At 35.7% G+C, this 15,929-nt stretch overlaps 1 protein-coding gene across 10 annotated transcripts in view; it reads right to left on the minus strand.

Moving 5' to 3' along the window:
- DOP1A (DOP1 leucine zipper like protein A) overlaps positions 1–15,929 on the minus strand; it is a 68,184-nt gene that overhangs the window by 39,321 nt on the left and 12,934 nt on the right. For 7 of the 10 annotated variants that reach the window (XR_013928481.1, XM_080389444.1, XM_080389442.1 and 4 more), the window contains 9 exons: positions 15,065–15,246; positions 12,702–12,872; positions 10,903–11,092; positions 10,229–10,327; positions 8,972–9,071; positions 6,135–6,244; positions 3,877–3,985; positions 2,133–2,253; positions 1,269–1,388 (listed from right to left, as the gene is read on the minus strand). Coding sequence is in view for 9 of the 10 variants with exons in the window: in XM_080389444.1 (XP_080245570.1) it covers positions 1,269–1,388; positions 2,133–2,253; positions 3,877–3,985; positions 6,135–6,244; positions 8,972–9,071; positions 10,229–10,327; positions 10,903–11,092; positions 12,702–12,872; positions 15,065–15,246 (1,202 nt within the window). In the remaining variant the exon portion in view is untranslated. Of the gene's footprint in view, positions 1–1,268; positions 1,389–2,132; positions 2,254–3,876; positions 3,986–4,322; positions 4,511–5,175; positions 6,100–6,134; positions 6,245–8,971; positions 9,072–10,228; positions 10,328–10,902; positions 11,093–12,701; positions 12,873–15,064; positions 15,247–15,929 lie in introns of those variants that run through there. The other 3 variants (XM_080389446.1, XM_080389445.1, XM_080389439.1) reach the window with 3 other exon arrangements.

Here is a 15,929-nt window from a genome sequence, read left to right on the forward strand (position 1 = left end):
TCTTTTTTAGCAGAAAGCAATAACTGAAAAAACATAGCAGGCCATGTGAAAAAAAATGCAAAACCAAATGAAAAAACATTCCCCAGATATTAATAAGGTAATCTGGTATCCATACTTACAGTAGAATCTACTTATATGTAAAGCGGCTTGTTGGTTGTTGCTCTTTTTTTCCCTTTAGCAATTCAGTCCAATACACAAAAATTAAGTCACAGGCATATTGGAAGGGATTTCATCTAGTCCAACCTCCACGTTGAGCAGGACTGCTAACAACACTAGATATATTCATCCACAGTTTTGTCTAGCAGAGTCCTGGCAATCTCCCAAGGAAGCTCCACAGCCTTCCTGGGGTAACTTATTCCACTGCCACACCATGTTCCTAGCAAAGCTTTTCTGGAAGTCCAACCTGAACCCATGAGCCAAGACTTGTTGCTGTCCCTTGTTTTACCAGCAGTCATTACTACAAGTATGGCTGTACCAACTTTGTAAATGCCCTTCAGGAAGCCATAGGCTGCTATTCAGGTCTCCTCTTTTTCAGGCTAAACCAAACTCACCTACCCCAACCTCCATTCAATGACCTATGACCCCAACCATATTAATAGTCCTCTACCAGAGCCTTTTGCCCAAAACTCCTCCTCAGGCAGGATGCCCCAACCCGGACACAACATTCCACACATGACCTTAGAAACTCTAAGTGAAGGGAAAAATAACTTCCTCTCACCGGCTGACCATGCTCTCCCTAGTATCGCTCAAGACAGTTTTCTTTACTTATGACAGCACACTGTTGGCTCATAGACAACGATTCCAAAAGGAATGGAAAAAAAAAAATTCTACAGAAGTTTTACAAAATTTTCTCCTTGCCATGTACAGGTCTCCATACGTTTTCTTCCCTAAAACAGCATGGCAAAAGATAACACATTCTACAAGACACTCTTGGTAAAGCTGATGGGTTTTCTAGATACCCAATGAGTAATCCTGTACCAGACAGAACAAAACAAACTAGCTTTGAAATCATTCTGGACTCTTCAGCGGAGGTGCTAATTCTGACTCTTGATTTTAGCCAGACACTGAGTTTGTGAGAACTCACATTGCTGAAGCCACCAATCACACCTGACTGAAATTGGCCAAAACATCAAAGTTAAAAGGGATAGGGAAGAAAAAGACTTAGAGATAAATGACCACATCAGACTAACTTCTTTGAAGTAAAAGAGCTTATAAAACAAAAGCCAACTTCAATTTCACACATACAGACACTAAGTATTATTACCTACCTACAACATTCTTCAAACCAACGAGCGATGTAATCCCACATATAGTAAGGCTCAAAGGAATTAAAGAGAAGATTGGCAGTTTTAATCAATTCTGCTGTTTTCTTGTTTTCTCTCAGTTTGCTGAAGGAAAATAAAAAGAACGTTTTACATTTTTACACTTAATTTCTGAGTTATGTAACTACACATCACTGTGATTTTATCCACTGCCAGTTAACACTGGCAAATTCTCCTCCCCTCACCCCCACAGTGGTTGTTGCTCTAGGGGTCAGTATATTGGTAGGCTCCTCATAGTGTCTTTTCACAGTTGCTAGGTTTCTTCTCTAACCTTTCTTTAGTATTTATCTTCTAACCACATTTTTTATAGATTTGTTTTCCCCATGATCATTCCTACAACTGTTCCCTTCCCTCCTGCCACCCACCCCAAGCTTTGAACTTCCTCCACCTTTTAAGATACTCAATTCAAATCTTGAAACTCTTTCTATCCCCCTCTCTGGCTGCCTTATAGCACTCTTCATTTTTACCCTAAAAGAAAGCTCCGTCCACTTTTTTTTTTTTTTTTTTTTGTAATACAGATGTAAAGAAAGCCACAACTAATCTAAACCACTGACATACTGATTTCCAGCTGTATTAAGCAAGTATTTTTGTCATGGATGAATAATAAAATGTATACTAAGTATTTACTAAAAAAAAAAAAAAAAAGCTGTAGCCTTTCAGACCTTTGCACTGAACACAGAAATTGCAATTAATGTCAATGGATTCTGTATCATGGAAGAAACCAGGTCACAGTCCCAGAGGCTTCAGTCATGGTTTCAGCAACAAAAAGATGTATCATTTAATACAAAATACTGTATATTCTTTATTCACCTGCTTAGCTGTGTGTGATCTTTGTTGAAAGAAGGTTCTGCCTGAAGCTCCAGTTCTGCTTTGCACTGTGTATATAATGTTCGAAACACTTCAATCAGGACATCTTCTAAGATGGCAGGGCCTAGGGAAAAATACCAGCAATCACAGTTTTATGTATTACAGCACTGCTAACAGTCCACATCTGAAAACTATCCAAATCATTATGTGGTCAACTGAAAAAGAGCTTTGGTCACTGAAACCATGAAATTCTTTCTATTTAATTTCCTAAACTACCTCAATTTCAGAAGGTTTTTTTGTATTCCAGAAATACATGGGCATTTGTAATGCCTAGGAGTATACAAAGCACAAGTGGAGTTCTTTTCCCAGTGTGTGTACAATGAGACAATTGTGGATACAAAAACACCCAGTGCAAAAACTACAGTCACATCAGTATAGCCCACGTTCAATCCAACACATCCTCTCTGACAGATTATTAGCTTAGCAACATGTAAATGTCCTTAGATGGATTCCTGATCAAGCTAGCTCATGCTGTTACCACACAGAAAATAAGCTCAAATATTTAAATGCAAATGTAAGGTAAAATATTTTGAGCATCTTCATTCCTTTTAATTTGAGGCAGCTTTTCTTTAGTTCCAGATACAGTCTGCAGGATACTTTTTGAAATAGTGCTTCTTCAGATTTGAGCTAAATCTCAAGTTTGAGGAAAAAAATCAACAACTTATTTTGAAAGTTGTTCACTAAGTAATCCTGCTTGAAATATCCTTTACTTTCTCATGCTTTCTCCTAGCCTCATTGAGCTGCCTTCAGTTTGCTCAAAGAATCCTCATAACTCTGCTTACTTCATGAAATCTTAATGTACACATTGCCTCTGAAAATTTAAACTGACTCCCAGAAATCACAAAATACCAGGAAGATGACAAGTTCTTGTCAGATATTTTTTCTTTGTGGTTGTCTTAACCACTTCCTTCCAAGTTGTGCTGTTTAATTATTGAATTTTTATGCTCTTATTATCCTGTCCCCAAACCTCAGGATAGACTTCAAAAATTATTTTGATTTTTTCAGTCACCTCCAAAACTGTCATTCCAAAAGAAAAAAGGCAAAATATCCAACACTTAATTGTTGTAAATACTTTTGTCTCATCTGTTTTTGTCCCATAGTCCTCTGCACTCACCTACTAAAAAGTGCATTTAAACACTTTAAACGCGGGAAAGGAAAATTAAAACACAAAAAAAACCCACCTCCAAAAAAAACCCAAACCCTGAGACAAACAAACAAACAAAAAAACCACCACAAACAGAAAAACCACCCAGAAACTCAAAAAAATACTTGCTTCCTCTGCATAAATTCTTTGGGGGTGTGGTGGTTGGGTGGGGGAATGTTGTCTTGTTAATATCTTTTATTTCTGTGTGTATATTAGAAGAAAGAGCAAAAGCAACAGCTGAGATTTAAAACAGTGAGAGTCACTATTTGATTAAAGAAATAGAAAATATCCAATCTGCATTTCTTCCAACATGCAGTCAGTTCTCTCTGACTTCAACATACTATTTCCTGTATTGAAAGTCTAATGAATACATTAAACTAAATACAAAGCATACATACATCTGGGAAGATCTAAGAAATCTAGCTAACTTGCCAGTACTAAGAATACAGCTTTTACAATTTGACCAGCAAGAGAGAAAGCCAAGAGAAGCCATGCAAAACAAGTTAAAAGACTAGAAGTAATATGAAGTAATACAAAATTTACCTAATTCAGGCTTATCCAGCAAACTGATAAGAATTCGAAAAGGCTTTAAGTCTTGCATCAATGTGCTTTCTTCTCCATGCCCGTTAACTTGTAATATTCCAACCATTGCCTACAAAGAGCAAAAGCTTATCAGAAACCAGAAACAGGTTTTGAAAGAAAGATGTAATAAAAGCTGTGTATAAAGGGGAAATTCTCAGTAGTGGACACCACTATTTCATCTCACTGCAGCTCCATGCTTCAGTATTCTCTCAACTTTACCTATGAGAAGATTTCTGTGGAAAAGAACTTGTATATACTTTAAGTCAAAATAAAATATTATAAACAGACACCAATTCAAAATGCTGTAAGAATAAAAGAGAAGTGATGTAGAAACTGTTTGAGAAGGTAAGGCATGCATCTTTTAAGGGCTTAATAAATAATAAACTGTCCATCTAGGATATACTCACCTATTGTGGTGGAAAACTTAGTCAAAGTTGACTAGATAGCAATGAAAACTTCAAAACAAATGGGGAAACTTGAGTTTCTATACTGAAGCAGTTCAGGGAATGAGCTGCAGAATTTAAAAAAGCCAACAAAACCACCACAGATTTTGCTTAGTTTTCTCTCTGTGACTGGCTTCACTGAATCAAAACTAGTTTTTTTCTTTTACAGCTTCTAAAGAAGGAGGACAAAGAAAGGAGAGATGGGAAATTAAAAAAGGCAGGAAAACAGGTTCAACCTTGCTGTCCTCTATAAACCAAGTATTATCAGCCAATATCCTAAAAGGAAAATCTTCTGTACTTGAATGTGCCTTTAGAAGGTCAGAATTTTCAGTACACTGTATCAGTGAATAAGGTGAGGGTGGACTGGATAAAGGAACACACAAAGACTGCTAGGGAAGAAGGCAGAAAGGAGCAATGCTTTTGAAGTCTTTCAAAAGCAGCAAATGGTTTTTGAAGGCATGTTCAATTTGTATTATGTAAAGCAAGCCACGGATTTTAATGTCCATAAAAACCGTTAAATTAAACACACATGTGAATTATTCCCATTATAAAAAATGGCCATTCTCCATTCTACTGTAGCTGTAGTGCCTGCTACCAAAACAATCAAAAACAAACAAAAAAATCAAATTAACTACCAACTCTACACTGTTAATTTTTTCAGACAGAAAAGCTTTAATGACACTGATTAAGCTAGAAAGATGGATAGATTTATGAAGGCCACCACAACCTAGCAACATTATAGGCATTTATTAATAAAAGCTCAGCGCATTTTGTATAGAAGGTACATGCGAAAGAAACTATCTCATTCAGGCCTCACCTCTACACTTGGATAATTTCTGAATAATCTGCTGTGGGAGACAGAAGGGTGACAAGAGAAGGGTGAGAGTTCCAACAAGGTCCTTGCTGCACTGGAATTCTGGGGTCTCTTCCTCATCAGTAGAACAGTAGATCTCATTATCTTCAGATAAAACTGAAAGCGCGAGCTCTGTGCTGGATATCAGCTTTAAGTTGTAACAAGCTAAATATTCTTGTGTCAGCTACTAACATTGGTGTCCCCATGCTCATTCTCATATAGAGCCCCACAATTCTCACCGAGTATCAGAAAAATCATGACCTTATCAATTTGCCTTAGTGATAAAATGTTTTCCTGATCTCAAGATCAGACTCACAGCATCTTGAAAGACATCTGTATACTTTAATTACTGTGAGAGAAGGAGCACAGTTCTTGAGGCCAGGGGATCTCACAACTCACTTTGCAAGGCTTTTGAGGGTCAAACAGCATGACTACCACTTTGCTCAACTACTCCTGACTGCCAATGGACAGCAGAAAAAACATTCCCCTTGCCTAGAAAGGAGGAAGACCCTTCTTACTCAGACCTTCTGAGTACTCTCTGATCAAATTTCTGCAACTCCCAAAACACAGAGAATTTTCCGTATCTACAGAAGTAGAAGAAAGTTCTCCAGTGTCACTTTGTGAAAGAACAGGCTCCAGTGTGCTGGGCTTATAATCAAATATCTTCCATGTATGCTACATTCATTGTGGAAGAGGAGAGAGAGAAATCTAATATTTGTCCTGATCACACTGTTATCCTAAAGAAACACATTATCCCAGTTCTTCATTTTTCCACTGAGAAGGTTTTAAATGAGCAGGACACAATACCACAAAAACAGAGAAACTACACAGTCATGTCAAAATGGCAAGTCAAAAGAAAGATACAACATTGATCAGCGTACATTTATGAAGATACATGCAGCAATAAAACATCATACAGCTACCTGGACTAACATCTCCTTAGAGAAGGTGTTGAAATAGTAAGTGGCATGCTCCTCAGGATTGCTGTGCCTTGTACTTCTGGGCCCTATAGGGGCACCATTGTTATCAAAACCTTCAAGCAGATAAACGACAAGGTGAATTAAGTATTTGTCCCTTAATAGAATATTTTTCCAATTTCTTTAAACTTGAAATCAACACACTAGCACTGACAACTTACCAAGATGAAGTCCAAGTAATGTTGGCAAGAGAAAGATGATTTTATAGAGTTTAATACAGGAAACTAAATGATCATTCCATGCAAGCAGTTTGCATGCAAATTACAAACTGTACTTTTATGCAACATTATTAACAAAATTACTACTTGTACAAAAGAAACAAACGTTCACAGACACTGCACAAGCCACATAGTCTGTCCCACAAAAAACATTTCAATATTATTATTATGAGAACACAAACTTCAGTATTTTAAATATAAACATATTTAATATTAATATTTACTAGTATAAAAAATATTTATATATAGACACACACTATTAAATTAATACTAGAACTATTGTTTAAATAATAATATAAATATTGAATTTTATTTAAGAGTAATTAAGAACAATTATATTAAATTTAATAAAATTATGTATTTTATATATTTATCACAAAACACAGACATGCTAAGGCACTTAGACTATCAGTCATATTACACAAAATCAATTTTATTACTCAAAATTACACAGAGAAAGATCTTTGTTTCCTAAGTTTGTATCTTTTGTTTTACCAAGTAAATATTTTATTCTACAAAAAAATGGGCTTAAGAAAATAAATAAATAAAAAAATAAAAATAAAATCAATCAAGAATTTGGTCAGGGTATCACCCTGTTCCACAGCAGTAGTTTCCACAGTTTTTGTCCCGAAGTGACAAAAATAGAAGGAAAGCCTGAGAAGATACATAGCCTTTAGCAGCAACTTAAAATAACCACTGTTAAGAATGGGTAAGCTAAATTAGATTTAGAGATATGTAATGTGATTTTTATTCCTTGAGAATGTTAATAGACCACTCACAGTTATAAAACAATAGGAACGAATAGTTAACACTAATTAACTAACATTGTACAGAACATGAGACTTCAGAGTTTTTCAACGTAACTGATCCCACCTTCCCCTACTGTTTTCTATTAGGAGTAGAGTATCAGTATAAAACAGACAGTATAAAACCAGCACAGTGTCTAAAGAAAAACAAGCAAAAAAGCTATATTGCCATAAGATCTGTCCAAATATAGAGCAGATGGAGGTGCTAGATGTTCACAAAACCGGACCAGGAACAGTCACTGTTAAACTATCTTCTGAAGTTATATATTATCTTTCAGTGGAGACTATGCTCATGAAATAGCTGTAGAAGAAAGTTCAACAACTAAAACAGCAACATATTTTAAACATATAAAATATCTTTTTCAATGACAGCAAAACCATATATCTAATTAACCAAATTTTGATGAAACATCAGTGCAGTGTTTGATTTGGAAATTATTTTTTCCTTAAACTGGAAAATGTAGGTATGGAACATGACAGTGCATTTCACTTTCTTCAAGAGACAAGTAATTCACAAGTCAGTGTCTTGAGAAACGATTAACTAAAGAAGCTGGGATTTTTTCATATTTATTTTCTAAACCCCTGCAACTTCAACAGGAACAAAACTAATCCCATCATGCAAAACACTGTTTCCGACTTCCTCCCTCCCTTCGTAACTTCATTTCTCTCTCATGCCCCTTGACTATTTCCTCGCTTCCCAATCACCCACAGGCTACCTCCCTCTGATGTCTTAACTATCAGGTGGGAAAAATGCAAGAGCTGCTGCCAAGGTTTCTGGGTAGACTGAGAAGCACATATGTCCTTGCTGGTGAGCTGGGAAGTCAAACAAAAAAGGTAACAGCAGACCATAAAACAGACTTCCCCTCAAGTACAGAAAACACTTCATTGTCTCCAGTTTCTGTGACAATCTTAGGAACTCCCATGTCAGAAATCCTGACTTCTCTCAAAGTGGGCTGAAAGTGGTTTTAAAGAGTAACACACCATTTTCATATGACCACAGGCTTCATTATCTTAAATTAACATGCTGGATAAGAATAAATGTTTTCTAAAATTTGTTAATTTCTGGGTTTTTAAAGATTCCCTAAATAGTTAAGTCTTCCAAATAGCTATTATTTTCTGCTACCCTCTTCTGTTTACACACTGGTTTCATATAAAAAGTTAAATGGGTATTGTATTGATATTCTGCCATTTGGCAGAAGTAAAAGTGTGCATCCTGTCAATGATTGTTTTTGTCAATGTTTTGAAATAATGTTCTACTTGCATGGAGAACGTAAGTGATTGGCGATTTGTTAATTCAACCATGCAACTATCTAATGAAGCTTAAAGTCTGCTCCATCAATGCAATTTAAATGTTTTTTCAACATTCTTTTATTTTCATCCCTTCTACACGGTTGCGTTCCAACTGTCATTTACACTCTATAGTGCCTGTTCTCCATTTTTTCCATTTTATGTTTTTAGGTAGACAGAAGTTGCCTTTCAGTATCTATTTACATGGGCTTAGTCCACCATGCTTGCCCTTAATGTGGCCCATAATTGCTGCTATATGAAAATGTACCAATAATTTATATAACAGGAAAGAGTTCTGGCACCACATTCTTCATCTTTTCTGTTCATGGAGATAGTGTCTTTCTTCCTTATGATACAAATTAAAGATTACATTTTTCCAAGAAACTTTCTCTGTAATATAGCAAAATACTGCTCATGAACATATGATCCTTCCTCCACTTCTAGTGAACAATGAAATGAGATACAAACCCACCTAGAAGCCATGCGTAAAGCCTTCGGTTGAGTGACATATCCCTGCGCAGTACTACATGAAGGGCTGCTGACAAAATCCTGATCATGTCTGGACGTGTTGCCTGAAGTTGGAAACATGATTATATTTATCTATAAAAAGTAATTTTGCTATGCTAGAAGCTTAATATGCACTAAAACATAGTTGTATTAATGTTCTGAATTTGGAATACTACAAAAAAACATAATTTTGGTCTTAGGAAACAAAAACATGACTATTATTTGGAATAGACACTTTGTAATAGTATGCACCCTTCACGAACAGCAAAAATACTTGTCTCCATTAACAGCTCAGTTTTGTTACGTTTCACTTTATTGGGCAAAAGCCTTGGAAGCAAATTCAACTAAAATCCAGTATATAAAAATAAATTAAAAAAAATAACTTAAGAATTTTAAATACCTTTCAATCTTTTACTACTTTAATGTTTCCATAAGTCTTATTATTAAAAAAAAAAAATTGCTGTATTGATATTTTCACTATTCTAGCACATAAGAGACACTCCAAATTTTCCTATAGTAACCAATATATGTGAACAAACCACTTCCATAAGCAAGAACACAATTCTTTACAGGAAAGTGCAGGTTTTCCATAATTTCTTACAGGATTGATTCTCAATTTGTTAGAAATTACGGAAAACCTGCACTTTCCTCCAGGATAAAATTAATCATAGATCATTTAAAAACATATTTTAGATAATTTAAAATCATAGATCATTTAAAAACTAAGAATAAATGCAGTCCAGAAAAAAATACCTAGAAGTTGTAAGGTCTGTCTCCCCATACTGCTAGGGCTAACTACTCACCCAAAACCAATAATCATTTTCAATTCTCTAGTGTTCTGAATCAGTTATGCTAAGGGGATTAACTTTTGCTGCTTTTGAACACTGAGAATTGGAAACTTACACATGAACAGATTATTTGTTTTCTCATGAAATTAGAGCAAATTAAAAGCTTCTGTGTCAGCTAAACATCATAATTTATATTGAGTTTGCATATCCAGAAGTTAATGTTAACTTCAAAGTTTTAACACATCAAGTTAAAAAGCAGAAGGGCAGAGACCACAAAACATGAGAATAGCCAAAGCTATCAAATTATTACATATGAGACTGGTTCAAGCTTGGAGAAAATCATTAACAAAGACAGACTGAATACTGCTACTGACTTAAGAAGTGGAGTAGATTTAGGAGTTTGACAATGAATCTCTCTTATGTTAATAGCCTACCTGGCTCATGTGGAAAGGAAAACAAAAAAGGATAAGGTCCAACGTGCTCCTCTGTACTAAAACACTGGTGTCTTGCACCGATGTGCTTACTGCTTCCACCTAAAGTAACAGCAGACCACCACCAAAATAGTTACTTACTGTATTATTTTAAGAAGATAGATATAAAAGAACACTCACAAAATAAGAACAGCTTATAGATAGTGATATGTACAAAAATGAAATTATTTTAGAATTCTGAATAATGAAACAAGAAAAAATTTGAAAATAAAGTTTTACCACTGATGAAACATATAATCAATAAAGATTCCCTGACCTATACAAACATTAAGCTTTTGCTTTTTTTATATTATCAATTAATATCTTAAGTTTAAGAGACAAAAATAACTCATTTTCAAAAAAAAAATACAACAAAATTCAACCACTTTTAACTGAAAAGTGTCGTGAATGGAGTTTTATACAAAACCTAGAGAAGTTCTGAAACTAACTGAAGCTTTGCAATACTTAGGCACAAAACCATCAGCTGAACTGAGGCTATAATAAATGAACGGGCATTTTTATCTCTTCAAAGTCTACGTTCAAAGACAGAGAATACATTTTAATCCCCTGGAAGTATATTATAATATAAATAAGTAACAGCAATGTCTTCATTGTTACAATTACAACTGAAACATTACCATTAATTCAATGTCACTGCCAATTATGTAGAGTTGATCCTCCATTGAAAGCTTCCTATTCAAATGGGAGAGGACATAGGTGATCCCAGGCAAGCGAACTGCAGGGCTTGTGAGGAGGCTGCCCCAGAGAGCACTGTAGAACGCCGACTGATCCACAGCCGAGGCAACCTTCTCCAACAGCGTGTTTGTTCTGCAGTAAAATCAAGTCAGCTGAATTAAGACATGTATCACAGCCCTTGCCCCTGCCTACAATTTTAATAAATACACATTGTTACAGGAAGGTCAAAACTTTTTTTTGAGAGACCAAGAGAAGCCCCCGTTATACACTGAACCTTAAAATGTAGCCTGAACAAAGTGATCCAGCCAGTGGGTCTGTGGGCCAACCTGGCTTGCAAAATGCTCTTGCCTGCCCACAGCTTCTCCTTATATGCTCCTTCTGTACAAAGAGCCAAATAACTTCCTTATCTGCTACTTAAAGCTATGCATTGCTACAGGCAGAGGTTTCAGAAAGACAGCAGGAAAGCACAGCTACTGAACAAAAGAACCAAGCAAATGGCTTTTGCCCTCTCATTCCTTGCACTGAGCACTTCTGGCAATAACAAGGCATAAAAATATCACAATTCTTTGAGCACAAGCAATCCCTTCCCTGTCCTCATTTCTTCCCACTCACGTGGCAGCACCTCTACACCCTATGGTAGGCCCCCAAAGGCAAGCCAAGTACCCCTTGTTCCCTGTTGTAGTGATGCCAACTACACTGTGGGTATCTACCTATGCAGAAATAGAAAAAGACAGCATTACATTGTTCTTCACCTACAAGTCACGAAAATTCTAGCTTCTGAAGCTGGAAATATCAAGAATATGTAAGTACATAAATAATTCCAACAACTCAAAGCCTTGAAGTGTAACTTCATCCTTTAATATGTTAAGATTCTACCTCAGCACCCCATACACCACAGGCAATATAACTCAAGTGGGGTTTAGGCTTGCTGGATAAAAAAAAGCTACAACCTCCCAGGACCCTCTCCTAGAAACAGAGTAACAACAACCTATAAAGATAGGTGGATTATTGGTGTCTCTTACATAGGTGGTTTCATGACAATTTAGATATCACGACGAGTAAATCTTAATGATGGAAGCTTTGTTTGTTATATTAAACTCCGTTGCAGTATGTATTTTAGGCAGTATGTATTATTAGAAGGGTAATATAGCAGCACTGCCTTAGAGGAAACCCACAGAAAAGAAACAAGCAGCATGTTCCTAAGATGTTACATATCTCAATCCATAACAAGAATCATGGAATCATTTAGGTTGGAAAAGATCTTTAATTCCTGGGTCCAACCGTTAACCTAGCAATGCCAAGTCCACCACTCAACCACGTCCCTAAGTGCCCCACCTACTCATCTTTTAAATACCTCCAGGGATGGTGACTCCACCACTTCCAAGGGCAGCCTGTTCCAATGCTTGGCAACTTTTGGTGAAAACATTTTTCCTAATATCCGATATAAACCTCCCCTGGCACAACTTGAGGCCATTTCCTCCTGTCATATCACTTGTTACTTGGAGCAGAGACCAACATATAACACTAAGGCTACTTCAAGTCAATTATGTTTCAATAACAGGAACAGCTAACGGTTAAATTAATCTTCTACCATACTTTTCCATTTCAATTAATACGACTGGATGAAATTGAATACCACCTATCAAAACAAATAAAATATCTACTTATAAGCATTTAACGAAAAGTCACAGGAAAAAACCACAAATCAAGCATATCACCTCATTAACATATCTATCCTTACCTTTCATAATACTCTGACCCCTCTTCTAACCCAGGCAGAATCCCAGTTAACAGTCCTTGCAGTCCTGGTTTCAAAGTTTTCCCCAAAGGGAGATAATAAATCTCATACAGACTCAACAATGTTGGCTTGACAGACATAGCAGCGTTGGCAAGGAGTGGAAATAATCCAGAACTGTGAAAAATAAAATTTATGTTTTTTTAGGAAGCTTCTCATGTGAGATAACTACAGGCATGTCCAATGTAGTTATAAGTATCAGGTTTTTATCTTAGAATTTTGCAGAGTCATAGACCACTACACAATATGACTGCCTCTCAGACCGGCAGGTTGGCATGCCAAGGTTAATATTATGAGCTTTATTAGTATTGTGACAGCAAGCACTGAAGGCCCAGAGATGACTTTCACCAATAAAACAAATACGATAAACCAGAAGCACCTCTGCAAGACAAAATGTTAATGTTGCCCATGCTGAACTACATAAAAATGGAAAATGTGTTTAACAATACATTGTCTTTGCACTTACTGAGAAAAAGTAAGAATGGATGAGAACATTTGAGTACAGTTAAAGAAATACTTTCCGGTAAAAAAGAAAAATAATGTTTTAGTTTAGCAAGTAACCCAAAGATAACTTTTAAGGCATTTACACTGTTAGGTAGCAACAAAGTATATATTTACTTCAGAAATTCAGTCTGAAAACAGATTCTCAAACTAAAAATAAATTCACTGTTCATGATTTAGCATTTACAGGATTAAAAATATTGGAAGAATCTTTCAAGTTTGCTATGAACTTAAGTTCATGAAAGTTAGAAATGTGACCAGTTAAGTTGCCTACACACTAAAAACATTTTTGTTATTGCTAATATATATCATAAATCATTACAAATAGCACCAATAATCAAAGGTATGTGGACACAACTGTAAGTTTCAAAATCACTGATGACTTAGGTCAGAAGAGCCTCAACACATGAAGAAGAAAATGAAAGAACAGTAAAAAAGGTAAGTTTGAGACAAAGGCCTTAAAATATACAGCTACAAATTACAACAACAACAACAAAAAAGAAATCTTTGTGGATACAATGTTGTCCATGTTAGAGAGGGGGGAAAAAATCCTCCCAAAGTACCAAAGTGTTTGCAAAAACTGTATTTGCCTTTATCTATCTAGAACAACTACTGTTTTGCCATTGTCAATTGGTTTCTTTTTTTCTGCAGAAAATGTCTTTTTGTTCAGTAACCAGCACACTACTCCACAGTCTTTCTTTGTAAGGCTGTTACTCATCCTTTAAGATTTGATGTTCAGACACTGTCATTCTGCTTTCATGTAAAATACTGGAAACTTTGATAATGCCGAGCTGTGAATGTCAGTCTTCTCCAAGCATCCACAACAATGGTTTATAGTTACATTACACAAGGTAGCATTTTCCACTACCCTAGAACTTAGTGTTAACAAGATATTGCAACTACTGAATCACCGAACAAGTCCAGAACACAAGCTATGAGTTCACAGTATCTTTAAAAACATGTGAAAACAGAACTGAAACACTTCCCTCTCTCACCAAATGCAACCATAAATAAACATCTTGACAATGCAAGATAGAATAGCTGATGTTAAGGCATACAATTTATTTCCAATCATTAATACACACCTTTGCTTCCTAAACAGAATTCTATTTTATTCCACTATTTCTCAAACTGACAAAATTTTAATCTCCAAGGATAAAGAACCATGTGTGACTGCATGTATACAGATACGCACACATCCCTCTATGCATTATATAATAAATAGCTTAATGTCTTGCTCACCCAACCAAAAACCTATTGGAAGTTTAGGAATCATTTTATTTTCACTACACTTACTTTTCAAGGCTATCCTTCCTTTTCATTGTCACTAGTTCTAGAGACTGACAGTGAGAAAAATTTTGTACTTGCCCCCCATTCTAATAAAAAAGACAAGCTTTCTGTTCTGTTGATTTGATAGCTTGGAAAAGAAAGTTTCTTGCAATAAAATACACTCAAATTCTTTTCCAATCTATTTAAAAAGTAGAAAAATATAATGCGAATACATTGAAATAACCATTAACACTTCAATTACTGAACATACATACACCAAGTTTTGTTAATTTCAATGAAGAAAGAATAAATTCCAGGTTTTCTAGCACTAAAGTTGGTTTCTAACAAAAGTTCAGGTGATCTGTTTATCTTCTGATATACAATATCTGGGAGAAGAGTACTACACAATCATCAGTAACAAGAGGGAAGAAACAGACTGTTTCTTACTATATAATAAAGCAATATTATTAATATAAAATGTAGGAAACCAAAAGCATCTCAACTATGCATTTGGAATGGTGTTGTTTAAACCACTGTACCTGTAGAGGAAAAGATCTTTGGCCAGACGCTTGGGTCCAATGATTTTGAAAATGATCTCATATGTTTCAAGTGCCTTTCGATGAACTCCTCCCGGCAAAGCTGGATGAAGACATTGTGCTAAGCGCTTGCCTATAGTAAGTTTTTTCGGTACCACCTGGTATTTTGCATTGTTCTGTAGTACCTGATAAATCAACGTGTTAAGAAAAACAGCACAACACAAGTTAAACATCAAATGCACGTTTTATACATGAGATCTTTAACATGGTCAGTAAGTCACAACACAGACCTAGGTTACAACACAAGAAAAAACCTCAGTTTTTAAGAGGTACTGTGAAGCTTTTTCTTTGCAATGCCTTTCACTTGTACACTCGCTATAGATGGAATTGCGAAGGCATTCAAAACTTCACTTGCAATCATCTCCTTACTTACAGCTTGTCCATTTCATTTTACTCATCCTGTTAAGGATAAAAATTACTATCTCTGTTAAAATTAACTGCCAGTATCCCAAAGAGGACTATTAAACTGTGGGTGGCGAGTCTGGGATAACTTTAAGAAACTGTTATGGAGCAGACAACATACAAAACTTTACCACTGCCTGAAACTATATAATCACTTCAGAACTGGACACAGAATTGCATTTACATCTTCAGATTTTTCTTTCCCAGTACCATAGCCTTCACTATGTATACACATGCAGCAAGTATTACCACAATCAGTGAAACTGAAACAAATGGGAGTTTACACAAAGAAATTATGCCACTGGCATTGCCCACTTTACCGTCATTCTTGATTTTCCTCGTTTAAAGGGTAGAATTTAAATGCATCAGATCCGTGACTTTCTATGCTAAATTCTGCAAAACTTCA

This window comes from Falco punctatus, assembly GCF_963210335.1.
Source record: "Falco punctatus genome assembly, chromosome: 5".
NCBI lineage: Eukaryota > Metazoa > Chordata > Aves > Falconiformes > Falconidae > Falco > Falco punctatus.